Here is a 12,805-nt window from a genome sequence, read left to right on the forward strand (position 1 = left end):
GTGAAGTTTGCAAGGCTTTGGAGAAGCGAGTAGAGAGAGAATGTATTTGCGTGGGTTGAAAAAAGAAAAGAGGAAGAACTTTTTCGAGAGGAGGGTAGAGGAGGGGGATATTTGTACTTGATTGGGGAGTGATTGAGGCGAGCCTGTACCAGCCCTCTCTCAAAGGGCACAGTCTCCGCTCTTTTGACTGCTTCAAGAGGGCAAGTGCAAGAGAGAACTGAGGGTGCCTCGAGGAAAACACTGCAGCTCTGATTTTTGTGATTGGCCGATTGGGGGTTGGTTGTCAGGTTGACCATAAAAGTGAAGGTATCGAGAGATCAGGAAGCGGGTCCAGGTGGTTTTCCATGACCAAAAGGGCGAGAGCAGGGTGGCTTTGAGATGGTTATGATGTCGTTGGGTTGAGCAGAGCTCTGTGTGACTTGCTGATCTCTGAGCTGCGGAAGGCCACGGAAGGTTGAGGTGGGTGTCTTTGGAAGAGAGTGCGCAACTCGCACTCAGCGCTGGCAACTCAGCTTCAGCGCAGGAAACTCCCAAAAAGTGTAGAAAGCTCTTTGAGGGCTGGAAAAGGCATCTTAGGGCTTTGAAGAGATTTGGGTGCTTGCAGACTGCTTCTTTTGAGGTCATAAGTTGGTGGCTCCGGGCTCTGTTTGCTTTGTAGAGGCGGATGAAGACTGGAAGCATCGAGAATGAGCGCGGGCATCAATTTAAGAGTAGAGATTCCATGAATTCTGTCAGACTCCTGGCTGTTTGATATGGTGGATGGACTGGGCCACAGCAGGGCGGTGGCTCTGAGGTCCTGGGGTGGGCGCGGGGGAGAGGACTTGGCGCCTTGAGGTGAACAGGGCGGCCAGTCGAGACCATAATTGACAAAATATTATTGAATTTTTTGCAAGTCACCTTACTATGGACCCTGGTCTTGCTTGCAGCCTCCAGGTGTGTCTGGCCCTCGAGTCTCATCTTTCTGGCTGCTGGAATTTCCGATGTTCGACTTCCACTTCAACACTCGTCCTCCCAGAGTCGATGCTCGTCACACGCAGCTCGGCAACCCAATTATTGACGCGCCGACTCTCCTTTCTTATCCTCGGTCAATTACTTCAGTAATCCAGTCTTGCCCATTCGTTTACTCTGCTGCCTGTGCCTCAAGACTGGTCAACATGGCGTCCACCACTATAAATGATCTCCCTCAGGAGATCGTCAACGCGATCGTCAGCGAGATCATCGACGAGCACACTTACGGATTATCCGACATCGAAGATATTTCCGGTATTGTTCCCGTCTGCCACAAATTCATGAGCGCTGTGAAGGACATCGCCAGACGCCAGCACCAAAAGCTGGAGAACAAGCTCGGCACCTATCTCCTCAGCTCAATCTACAACGACGCCCTCGCCGCCTTCTCGTTCCCTTCCTTCGCCAAGCTGAACTCTCTGGCCACTGACGAGGAGAAGAAAAGATCGATGAAGGAGCATCTCACGAACTGGCAGAGTCTTGAGCTTTTCATGACTTGCACCCGCAGTCCCACCCAGCAATTGGGCGTCTGCCACTTCATCGACAAGACCATCATTCCCTTTGCCGAAGACTTTGCCCTCAAAACTTCCGATCTCGACGCCAAAGACTTCCAGATGCGCCTCCCCGAGTGGGCCGAGTCGAGCCTCAAAGGAGCTTACCAGCCGCTGGTGCTGGAGGTACCCGCGATTACCTCCTACCACCCCAACGAGAGCCGTCGAATTCTCCGCGCGTTCTGCCGATTCGAGCTCCTGTCCCATGTCTTCAGAGCTAGGCCTGGTCTACAGCTCTGGGATCTCAAGGCTCAGCACGAGCTGCTCGACGCCTACTTTGACCAGCATGAGATGGAAGAGGTACTTTGCGTCTCCCAATACGTCAATGACCTCCACGTCTACCTCTTCCGAGCGTTCATGAGCGCCAATGACGGCCGCGACGTTCAGGAGGATTTCAGACAGGTCTGTCGCGCCTTTAAGCCCGTCAATGGAGTCTGGAAGATTCCCGACAGGTACAACATAACGCGCTCAGATTCTGGTGAACGCATATGGTATGCCACACACGTCCACGACGAGACCGTCACCCGCATCGACAAGATCCAATTCTTAGACACTATGACGCAGTCCACAGTCATCAAGCAGATCTCCACCTTCGGCTTGGGCTTCTTGCGTTCGTTCCTCGCCTCGCCCATCCAAGAGTATAGACAGTGGATGGTGAAGTACGCCGACATGATCCTCAAGGACATCTGCACGGCTGAGGTCGAGCACGTCGGCGCTGAATCCAACTGGACCTGGGCAAACCACTACGGAAAAGTCTGTCCCGAGGACCCAGTCATCACCGTCCCCGGCCGCGTTAGCTGCGAATGCGAGAGAGACTCCCCCAACACCGCCTGGAAGGTCCTTGGTCATGGCGGTTCTGTCAAAACCCTTCTTGGCTTTCGCCGCTGCGGATGGGTGTTCTGGTCCGACGAGCGTCTCCGCGCGCGCCGCTTCTGGGCCATTCGCGACATCAATCCTTACCAGCGCGACATCGACCTGGACGCTGCTGAGAACCAATGGATCAATGCTCCGCTCCCAGACGTACTGCTCGAAGATCTAAGCTTTTCGGATGCTTTCAGGTTCGCTGTTCGCGAGCTAAGCAGCCTCGCGGACTGGAAGCTGCACAAATTCTGCAAGGACTCTGAGACCATGCTCAACCGTTGGCGCTGCGATTTCGTGAGCGACCTTCGGGCACGCTGCGTGGCCGTGGTCACCTTCGACGAGCTATTCGGACCGCTTGTACCGCCTGACTTACCGTTGCCCGTGGAGGTTGCTCCTGGTATCTTTTGGGGCTAGGCAGGAACTTCATCGGCGGGTGTTTGCGCGGAAGTACGATGAATGATATTCCCACGTTGTCGAAGAGACATTATGCTAACGTCGACTTCTTCCAGATGTGCTCAGCATACGAGGACCTAATGGCTGGGCATGAGTCATGGGAAATAACTCTAGCTAATGGAAAGACCGTCACCGAATCGACCAAGATGATGGGGAGAAGACGATGGAGGAAGACGCTGAAGTAGGAAGACACCGGGGGGCGAAGACGTGGTACAGCGACGACGAGGGACGACGACGACAGAGGACACCGGCGACTGACGACAGAAATAACAGCAACCACATGACCGGCAAGGACAACAAGACTGTGTCGATGGATACTGGCATATTGTCATTCGCGACCCGGCTTGAGACATGGAAGGAGTCAATCGTGTGTGCAAGCCTTCGGGTGGTGTCAAACCCCTACTACGCGTAACGACTCAATGAGAGGACGATGAACTGGCTTCCGAGATAGTATTTGCGTAGACAGAGGAAATCCGAAGAGTATCAATCATACTTCCCACTCGAATAATGCGTGAGAAGTGCGTGAAAACTACTGAGACACGCTGGGTGCTGCTTGTTATCATGTTTGTGGCGATTCTCAGATTCACTTTGTTCAATTATGACCTTGATCAAAACACGCAATAATTTCTTCAAAGTCCTCACCAATCATCAAAAGGTAAAACAAAACATGAAAAGCATTCACAAGCATCTGAATAACATTATAAACCACGCAGAATGCTTGAAACCTTCGATTTGCGAAAATGCCCCTATGATGCCCCTAGGTATCAAGGCACATTCTACCCGCTGCTCTCAAGCACATCCCAGACCATCTCCCCATGCTTCACATGCGCGCCAACACTCAACTGCGCGCCCGTCTTCAGCAAAACCTCACAAGGCATGGTCCCCTCAGCCCCGATCCGGATGGTCCTCTTCCATCCCTCTTCCTCCTTCCACTCCCACCGCTCAGCGCTGACATCCTCCCCAACCCTCGAGATGCCTTGGCAAAACCGGCCCAGCCACACAATCATCCCGCGCGCCTTGCTCGCCTCGCTCTCATACTTCAGCACGACGCACTCGGGCTTCGCCGCGTCATCCGTCTTGACAGACGCGGGCTCCGGGTCGACGTCCCGCCAAAGCTCCTCGTAGTCGCACTCCTGCCCCGTGGCAGGGTTGACCATCCGCCCCTTCTCGAGCGTGAGGTCGCCCTCCTGCGGGTACATGTCGCCCTCGTCGCCCGCCGTCTCGGGCTCCGTCGTGCGCGAGTCGATCCAGTGGTCCCAGCGCGAGTGGCGCACCTCGCCGCCCTTGCCGTCGGGGATGAGGGACGAGGAGGACGTGCCGGCGATGCCCCATTCCAGGCGCTCAGCGCCGTGTGCCTCTGCGATTCGTTAGCCGTCTTCAAAGTGTCACCTCTGCGAGTGTTGCGCTGGGCCGGAGATTGGGTTGAAGTTGAGGCCGCACTCACCTTGCCCCTCCGCAGTCGGCGCCTTCAGGATGCGGAGATCCACGAACCGGCGCTGCGGGGAAGTCAGCACGATCGTGGACGTCGGCTCGCCGGCCTCGTCAGGCACCCAGCGGATGTGTTCGCGGAACGAGATGCTGCCCATCTTGATGTTGGTGTTTTCTTTCTTCGATGACGAACTACTGAGTGAATTGCTTCAGCTGCGCGAGGTGGGGTTCGCAATTGAGGAGGCGCGCCGCCCGGGCAAACGGCCAATGATCCACATTAACCCGGCTAACGCTTTCACGCCGTCATACCCCCCAACACTAACCGGCCGATCTGCATCGCCAACTCTGCGTCTATTACTTTATCCTCTATGCGAGATCTATGTCTAAGTCTATATGCACTGCAATCCATCTCAACACTCTCTTTCTTCATCAAACCGAAACCCCTCACGCAGATTTCTCAAGCCTCTCGACAACCTTCACCAACCCCTCGATCTTCTCCTCGCACTCCTGCTTGCTCCTCTCCTGCGCTTCGTACGTCTCGCGCAGCCGGTCAACCATGAAGGGCTTCAGCGCGGTGCGCTTGGCGGTCTTGTAGTCGTACACGACAATGTCCTCGAAGCAGCGCGCCGCGGGCCGGCGGTGGCGGTCTGAGACCAGCAGGGCCTCCAGGAGGACGAAGTCCGACTCGTAGGTCGGCTTGGCGGCGAGCTTGTGCAGGACGGTGACGTTGTCCGGGTAGGCCATTGGCTGTGAAACGTGAGCGTCCGGAGCCGAATTGCTTGACGGGCCCCAGCCGGCGATGATGAGAAGACACTGGGGACGTAGGGACTTACAAACTTGTAGTCCGTCTTGATGCTCCTCATGATCAGGCCAATGTCCTTGGGCGACATGAGCTGGTTCCATTCGTCCGCGTTCTCGGGGTCCACCGTCGTCGCGAAGTTGCGCAGCCAGTTTACTCGTGCGGACTCGGCGTACTTGTTGTAGACGACGTTATTCACATGACCTGGGTCACTTAGTTAGATGACTGCTGTTCTGCCTCACTCATGCACCACGCGATTTGAGCGTACCCTGCGCCGTGTTAGTCAGTGCTCACGAACAACACGTCTCGCGATCAATCTCACCATTGCATCCTACGACTCATCGTCAGTGTCAGGTTTTCACAGTAAAGCACGATACAAAAACCTCACCTGATCTCCCCAAGTAACAGTGTGCTTATCCAAGCCCCTCCACCCAGGCCCGGTGAGGAATCCCTCGCGGCCAGCAAGCAGCTCAAGCCACTGTCCGTCAACAGCCTCCCGCAGACCCTTCAACTCCTCCTTCTGGGCGCTGTCAAGCTGGAGACCGGCAACACGCTTAATGTGTGCCTGTAGCTCCGAGAACCAGCGCGGGTTGACCGCGGCGCCGGTCCCGTTCTCCGACGCGGCGAGACGAGTCGTGGTGCCGAAGCAGCGGCGGGCAACGGGGCCGCGGAGAGCTGAGATGGAGGCGCGCATCGTGTGGCAAGGTATCTATAAAACGACTAGCACAAAAAGAAAGTAACCCAATGTCACAAACACAGGAAAAGCAAAATCCTTCTCTGCAGACTAAAATTTGGAGGAAAGAATTTTGATAAGAAGGGTGTGGATGATGAAAGGATGAGGAAATTCGGTTTCCGTCGGCAGCAATTGGGGCGGGCGACCCGATGGAGTGGGCGCTGGTTCCGATGGCAGGGCCGTTGGCTCGGTAGTTGCGCCCTTTCGTCTCGGCTTTCAGGGCGTCGAAAGGCGCGTGGGGGAGGTGTTTGCTGTGCGGGGGCCTCGGCAGGGCACGCGACTTAGGCTGGCTTTGCGGCAGATCAAGCATCTCACCAAGCGGGGCTTTAGCCCTGTTACTCCCCTTGGTGTAGTTGGTTCATCACGTTCGACTGTAATGGTTACATTGTCATCGAAAGGTCTCTAGTTCGATTCTGGAAGGGGAGAACCATCCTTTTTGATTTTTTTCTTTAGTGATGATGCACTTTTTATACCATCGTCGCGTGCTCAATCATGCATTTGAATCTCGAGCTCTTTTTGTGCTTTGTACTATGCGATCATTTATCGCAAGATCCCCTTCCTAATCGCCGCCCCTCGCTCTCTCTATCGAGCGCGCACAGTGTCCCCGCCCCCTCACCGGCTGAAGAATTCTCGGTGTGCGGCGTACCCAGTCCCCACCCCAACGGCATCTCGGTCAGCTCGGTCAGACAGACTTCACCGGCGTGGGATGCTTGTCTTGTGGAACTTCGCAGGGCCCTGCGGCGGCGGGGGTGATGGGCGTGGGAGCGCCTGGCCCGGAGCTGCGACCGCTGCGAGCTGGTCATAGCTCCAAGAGACCCACTTTCCGGATCTGGGAGGAACCAACTGGAGGGGAGGGAGGGGACCTGCGACCGCACTTTGTCACTTGCAACCGCACCGCACGGCGCGCGACTTTTTTGGGGGGACGGGGAGCACACAGCGGTGCGCACGCGTTTGACGGAGAGATGCTTGGGCACGCTGCGATTTTGACGTCCTGGGCTGGGAGAGATTGGCATCGGTTTCTGAGGTTTCAATCACTTTCATTTATGTCGTTCTTTTCAGAGGCTGCCTCGGTGAAATGGGAGGGGATGGATGGAAGGGGGGTGTTACGCGTTGGACGGGGTCAAAACAAGATTGCCCCTCGGCCTCACCGCTGCCCATCGCGGTTCTAGCTTGGCCTCAGCTGAATGACTTTTTACAACGAGCGAAAGTTGTGAACGAAGATGAAATCTTGATATCAAGAATGGTCATGTTCCGAGGCCGAGCTGGAAACATCTTCGCGGAGCTCGCGAGGGGGATGGAGAGTTTGGCTCGTCTGGGCCCGAGTTTCCCCGTGCGGCCGGCCGGCTTTTCGCGTGGGACGGATTGGCGCGCAGCTCTAGACGGCTACCTCAACGTTTTCTTCAAGATAGCGAAACGAAATAAATATCAATCAGATTCAGGAGATTTTAGTCTCGGAATGAGAAAGTGTCCGCCTGCAAGTGCGCTGGCTTGCGAGCACAGCAAAGCAAAGCAAGGCGCGGTGCGGGTGCCGTGAGGCCTGTTCGGTCCCCCTTTTTCGTCTCGCTTGACGCGCGACTTCGCGGGGCTTGACAATCACGTCTCGCGACGAGGGGCAATCTCATTTAAACCGCAATTGATGATGCAGAAAAATAGAATGCCGTCGAGCTGTTCCTGTGCTGCATGAATTTCAGATGCCGTCTCGATCGGTGTGGTGTTCAGAGGATGAGGGACGCAAGTGTCGGTCAGGGCGGAGAACAGACGGTGACTGGCACACGTGTTCTCCTCCACATTGGGTATGCATGCGTCAAGCTTGCGATGGCATTTGGCGGCCGCAATGAGGATTTGAAGTTGTCAAAATTACATTGATGTCAATTTAGAGGGTATTCGATTCGGAAGCATAGAGATTTACTGCCCTCGAGTGTTGTTGGTGGGCCGGAGTCGCTGTTCGTGTAGAAGGGTGATGGATCGCGAATAGCTTCCATTGCCCCTCATGCCTCTCACGGGCTTTTGACTCTCTTATGAAGCACAACGGGAGCATGCAAACCGCAGATATCGCCAGACGTAGCCTGGCGACATATTTAGGTGATATTATCCATCAGCTTTGAGGCTGAGCGGTTGTGTGGTCACGAGCGCGCCTGCAGTCATTCATCGACTCTTCATCGGTCGCGTGACGCGATCGCAGCCCCTCTTTGGCGGGCGGCGGTCGCGAAACTCGGTGTAAGTCATTTCAAGCAACAAAAATGCCACAAATTCACAAAAAATATCCCCGAGCAGATCGTCGACCTAGACGATGGGCCAGTGCATTTTTTAGATGAAAAGAAGGGTGCTGTGGGTGGTTGTGCGGTGGTGGTGCAAAGATGTGCGGATAGCTTCAATCGCGAGCTTCGCGCACCGAATCACACGGAACGGGAGGCCGAACGGGACGGGGTGCGGGATATCCGGGCCGGGACGCGTTGGGAATGGAGACAAAATGGCATCAGGTGATGAAGAAAAATTCGGGCAACACAATGATGGTGCTGGCTTGGGATGAAACCGGACTGGCGAGGAGGGAGACCGGATGCGACGGGGGAGGTTGTGTTGAGGAGATCATGGACGAAGTGCGAAAAGTGGCAAGTCGACGAGGGAAAGGAGTCGGGCTGTGAGGAAAGTTGGGGCCGGGCGTGCGGGATGTGGATCGGGGGTTTGCGAGAGCCAAAAACGCGATGGAAGCGAGAAATGAGTCATTTAGCGTGATGGAGGGTGAGGAAAGCGCAAAAAGAGGGAAAAGAAGAGAGGAGAGGAAAGGGAAAAAGAGAGGTGGTTGAGGTGGGCGATGAGAATGAGTTGGGTGGGAGATGCGAAGGTGCCGGATCAGACAGCTTTTTTTTTCGTTCGTCCTTTGCGCTGTGCTGTGCTGGACTTGGGAGCCCGGGGGGACAGTCTTTCAGCGGATGGATTGCGAAAATCTGGCCAATCAGAAAAATCGACGAGGGAAGGAGGGCATTTTTATTTTAATGCGACGGAAGGAAAATGGGAAAGGTACTTGGGATAGGTACCTTTTTTCTGGGTCGTCGAACGGCGTGGCAGTCGTGATGGGGAAGGGAAGGAGCGCCTGCTGCAGTGTGCAGTGCCGTTTAGCAGGGCAGGCAGGAGTCTGTCTGGGAGTCTGAGGCGGTCCCTGAAAACCGACGACGGGGAAGGAAGGATGGACAGGCACACACTGACACTTATCTTGGGTGTGATCTGATTCTAGTGGAGGGGAGGGGAGCTTCGAGCAGGTCAGGGAGCATGCCTCACCAGTAACCACCTTTCCTAGGGCATGGCGGCATGCGCGAAGCCAAGGAGGGGATGGAGGTGTTTGCGTTTGTTTGGCGGGAACGCTGTCGCGGCAGAGGCCCCCTGCGAGGTGAGATGGGAGATGGGAGATGGGCTTGGGCCGGGTCCCTTGGGAGGAGCCGTGGACGGTGGGAAAGCACCAGAAGCACCAGAAGGCCACCTCATTTGGGCGGGCATCCACTATGAGGTGTTCGTTTATTTTCCCGTCCTGCACGGATTGGACTGGATGTGTTGGATTGGATTTACAGGGAGTCGAGCTGCTGAGGGGAGAAGAGGGGCCCCCCGTCCGGTGTCCAGGTGTCCAGGGTGTGGCAGCAGAGACGACAGAAGCTTCAGAAGCTTCATGCGACGCGTCCGGAGCTTGGTCTTTTGTTTCCCTGGAGCGCCTGCCATGGGGCCATGTGCCACCCGCTGCTGCGATCTTCGTCGCCACTTGTGAGTTCACGGAGGACAAGTTGACCATGTTGATCTGCAGATATCTATCTTGGAAGTGATGGTCTGGCATAGGACAACCTGGAGGACTGGATGGAGTGGCAACATCAGTCAGACGAGGGAAGGAGACGGACGAGGGGAGAGGAGAGGGTGTTGGATCTGATCTGTGTCTTGAGCCTCCCGTCTTGTCCATCTCGACCGCGTCTAGCAAATCACACAGATATGCGCCTCTTGGTTCCAGCCCGACTGGCGCTAATCGCCGATTCAAGTCGAGACACATCACAAAACGAGAAAGAGCAAGAGAGGAGAGGTGAGGTTGGGGAAGGAAGAGGAGGAGGAGAGAAGGAGGTGGGTGCGATGCAGGTGCAGGTGCAGGTGCAGGTGCGTGGAAAGGTAAGGTAGGGCCGGGGAAGGAAAGGATGGGAGGCACGGAAGCTGGGGCTCTGCCACACCTGCATTCGAGTCCTACCTCACCTGCCTTTCTCTCCCGTCTATGTTCGTGCCTGCCTTAATTACCTTCAAGGTTGCTGTCTGTCACCGGAGCATTAGTAGAAGGAGCATCGGAGAGCAGGAACGGTTTGACGGTTGGCGGTTAAGGTACCTACCTGCCTGCCTTCTTTAGGTGAGCTTGGTGAGGGAGGTAGGTCGACCCAAGAGAGAGGGAACCCTACTGCACCTGCACCTGCACTTGCACGCCATGTAAAGCAAGAGCAAGCACGGCAAGGCAGTCGAACCTGTCTTGCACCTGCTGCCCTAGGTACCCTTCCTGCACCGCTAGCTACCCGACTCGACGACTCCCTGCTAGGCCCAACGGGAGGGGAGAGCCGTCGAAATTCTTTCTTCCACATCTCAACCTGCAGCCCGGCTCCATGTTCCATCGTTTGTGGTGTGGGTGGTGCTGCGCTGCCCGTGGTCTGGTCACTGGTCGCGCGGATCGAGGGCGGTCGCTAAAAAACCACGCGGGCCATTACATTAGCTCACAGTTATTTTTTCCCGGGGGATGAAGGACGTGGTGGATGAGCCTGGTGGATGGAGGGGGAGGGGGTGGATGGGGGGCACGCTGGAGCCCCCCAAAGCCCAGCGAGGCCAGAGGTGGTGGTGCCCGCAGCCCAAGACCCCCAAGACCACAAAGTTACTGATTGCGCACCGCGCCTCTCTGCCCCCGCCCATTTATAAAAACAAGCCCCATCCCCTCCACGCACGCGCTCCTCCCCTCTCTTGCTCTCGATCTCTGTCTTCTTGTCTCCCTCAACCCAACGCGTCAATCTTCTTCGCAATCCGATCTACTTCGACTTATCCATCGACTTCAATCGCCCTTTCGATTGCATCCGCTACTTTGCACCCTTTTCCAACACCCAAACCTTCAACCACCACCCCCCAAACTCACAATGCCTCCCAAGAAGACCGAGGGCGCTGCCGCCGCTCCCAAGAAGGCCTCCCACCCCAGCTACCAGGTCCGTCCCCCATTCACCGGTCTTTTTGCATGGCGCATTCTTTGCTAACAGTTTGCAGGACATGATCACCGAGGCCATTGTTGCTGTATGTTTTCCAGCTCCTCTCCCTCCGGCGCAAAAGGGTTACGCGACCGGTGCCAGTCGGGTCTCGCTTGCGCTACTGGGTCTCAGTGCCCTCGCCCGCGCCCACCACCCTCACGAACCCTGATCGCGCCTCCACTCGCTTTCGCCTGCCTTCCCGCGGCGAATGACCTCGTGTCCCGACCTTTCACTGACGCGTCTCTTCTCTTACAGCTTAAGGAACGCAATGGATCTTCCCGCCAGGCCCTGAAGAAGTACGTCAAGGCCAACAACCAGATCAACGTTGTTAGCGACACCATGTTCGACTCTCTCTTCAACAAGGCCCTCCGTGCCGGTGTTGAGAAGGGTGTCTTCGAGCAGCCCAAGGGTATGTCGACGTGCCTTAGCCATCTGACAACCCCACGTACTAACTTGCGCAGGTCCCTCCGGCGGCACCAAGCTTGCCAAGAAGGCTCCCAAGAAGGAGGAGAAGAAGGCTGCCCCCAAGAAGGCCGCCGAGAAGAAGGAGGCTAAGGAGCCCAAGGAGAAGAAGGCCGCTGCCCCTAAGAAGGCCGCTGCCAAGAAGGAGGCCAAGGAGCCTAAGGAGAAGAAGGCCGCCGCTCCCAAGAAGGCTGCCGAGAAGGAGACCAAGGAGAAGAAGGCTGCCCCCAAGAAGGCTGCCGCCCCCAAGAAGGAGGCTAAGGAGCCCAAGGAGAAGAAGGCTGCTGCCCCCAAGAAGGCCGCCGCTGAGAAGAAGGAGACTAAGAAGCCTGCTGCCAAGAAGGCCGTACGTTCTCATCTAATACCCCTCGCACAGTACACCTACTGACATCTTCACCAGGACAAGCCCGCTGCCATCTCCAAGACCAAGACTGGTCGCGTCACCAAGACCGAGGCCAAGAAGCCCGCGGCCAAGAAGGCGTCCGCCAAGAAGGACGAGGCCAAGGCTGAGCCCGCTGCCGCATCTGCGTAGAGCGTTGTTCTTCGTCGTCGTCTTCCTGGTTGACGAACGCAAGCATGCTCTGGTCACGAATCTTTCTTAGGTCCAAACTGAACGGCGTTTACGGGAGTATTGCTCGATTACTTGGCGGGAACAACAATGGGGTTTCAAATGGGATCCGGGCAACGGTGGTGGGAACAAACCAAAGTTTTGACTCTTGACTTGTTGAAAGAAGGGATCATCGGGTTGGGACGAATGTGTTTTGTCGTTTCTGTTTTGTTCTGCTGTTTTTTCACCCTCCGTCGCGTTGCGCGCGTTGTTTGAGACGGGTTCGGCGGATCCCGGACGGCGACGCCCTCTCACTATTGTAACTATAGCTCACGCGATTATACCAATGACGAGACTTTTCACTGTTCAATATTCTGTTTCTTTAGTGGAAGTGCGAGATTTTTCAGTCTTGGTCACGCCTCGGAGCGCGACGAGTTGGCAAGGCTGGACAATCACTTGGCGTGCCTACGACGCTCCGAAACCGCCGAGCCTTGCCTGTATCATCTTACTCTGGATGGTATCTTCAGTCGATTGACGACGATGATCTACCAGTATCATAACTCGGGCGCAAAGAAACTGCAAAATACTCCTTCATGAAAGGAAGCGCAACCCTTATCCACGGAGCCTTCCTGCGATCTCACGGTCGGCGATGGCGATGGTTGACGAGGGCCCAAGCCCGTGAGTGGCGGTCAGGCCCGTGGTCAAGTCAAGTCACGTCAGGGGGGT

The 12,805-nt window shown here is 56.0% G+C and overlaps 4 protein-coding genes and 1 non-coding gene across 5 annotated transcripts; 3 read left to right on the forward strand and 2 right to left on the reverse strand.

Annotated features, from left to right (window-relative positions):
• Positions 1-1,154: 1,154 nt before the first annotated feature.
• COL26b_004084 (uncharacterized protein) lies at positions 1,155-2,831 on the forward strand (the record flags this gene model as incomplete). The annotated part of the gene is made up of 1 exon (XM_053176966.1): positions 1,155-2,831. One exon carries the CDS (start codon positions 1,155-1,157, stop codon positions 2,829-2,831), a length of 1,677 nt encoding a protein of 558 aa, XP_053039035.1.
• Positions 2,832-3,646: 815 nt separating this feature from the next.
• On the reverse strand, positions 3,647-4,456 carry COL26b_004085 (uncharacterized protein; the record flags this gene model as incomplete). The annotated part of the gene is made up of 2 exons (XM_053176967.1): positions 3,647-4,227; positions 4,315-4,456. 2 exons carry the CDS (start codon positions 4,454-4,456, stop codon positions 3,647-3,649), a joined length of 723 nt encoding a protein of 240 aa, XP_053039036.1.
• Positions 4,457-4,742: 286 nt separating this feature from the next.
• On the reverse strand, positions 4,743-5,791 carry COL26b_004086 (uncharacterized protein; the record flags this gene model as incomplete). The annotated part of the gene is made up of 4 exons (XM_053176968.1): positions 4,743-5,111; positions 5,132-5,301; positions 5,392-5,428; positions 5,486-5,791. 4 exons carry the CDS (start codon positions 5,789-5,791, stop codon positions 4,743-4,745), a joined length of 882 nt encoding a protein of 293 aa, XP_053039037.1.
• Positions 5,792-6,168: 377 nt separating this feature from the next.
• COL26b_004087 lies at positions 6,169-6,256 on the forward strand. The gene has a single exon. It is a non-coding gene; the product is annotated as a tRNA-Tyr (tRNA).
• Positions 6,257-10,965: 4,709 nt separating this feature from the next.
• COL26b_004088 (uncharacterized protein) lies at positions 10,966-12,064 on the forward strand (the record flags this gene model as incomplete). The annotated part of the gene is made up of 5 exons (XM_053176969.1): positions 10,966-11,031; positions 11,090-11,116; positions 11,326-11,479; positions 11,532-11,878; positions 11,933-12,064. 5 exons carry the CDS (start codon positions 10,966-10,968, stop codon positions 12,062-12,064), a joined length of 726 nt encoding a protein of 241 aa, XP_053039038.1.
• Between the last annotated feature and the right edge of the window lie 741 nt (positions 12,065-12,805).

Source organism: Colletotrichum chrysophilum, assembly GCF_026319265.1.
Source record: "Colletotrichum chrysophilum strain AFK26 chromosome Unknown scaffold_24, whole genome shotgun sequence".
In the NCBI taxonomy this organism is placed as follows: domain Eukaryota; kingdom Fungi; phylum Ascomycota; class Sordariomycetes; order Glomerellales; family Glomerellaceae; genus Colletotrichum; species Colletotrichum chrysophilum.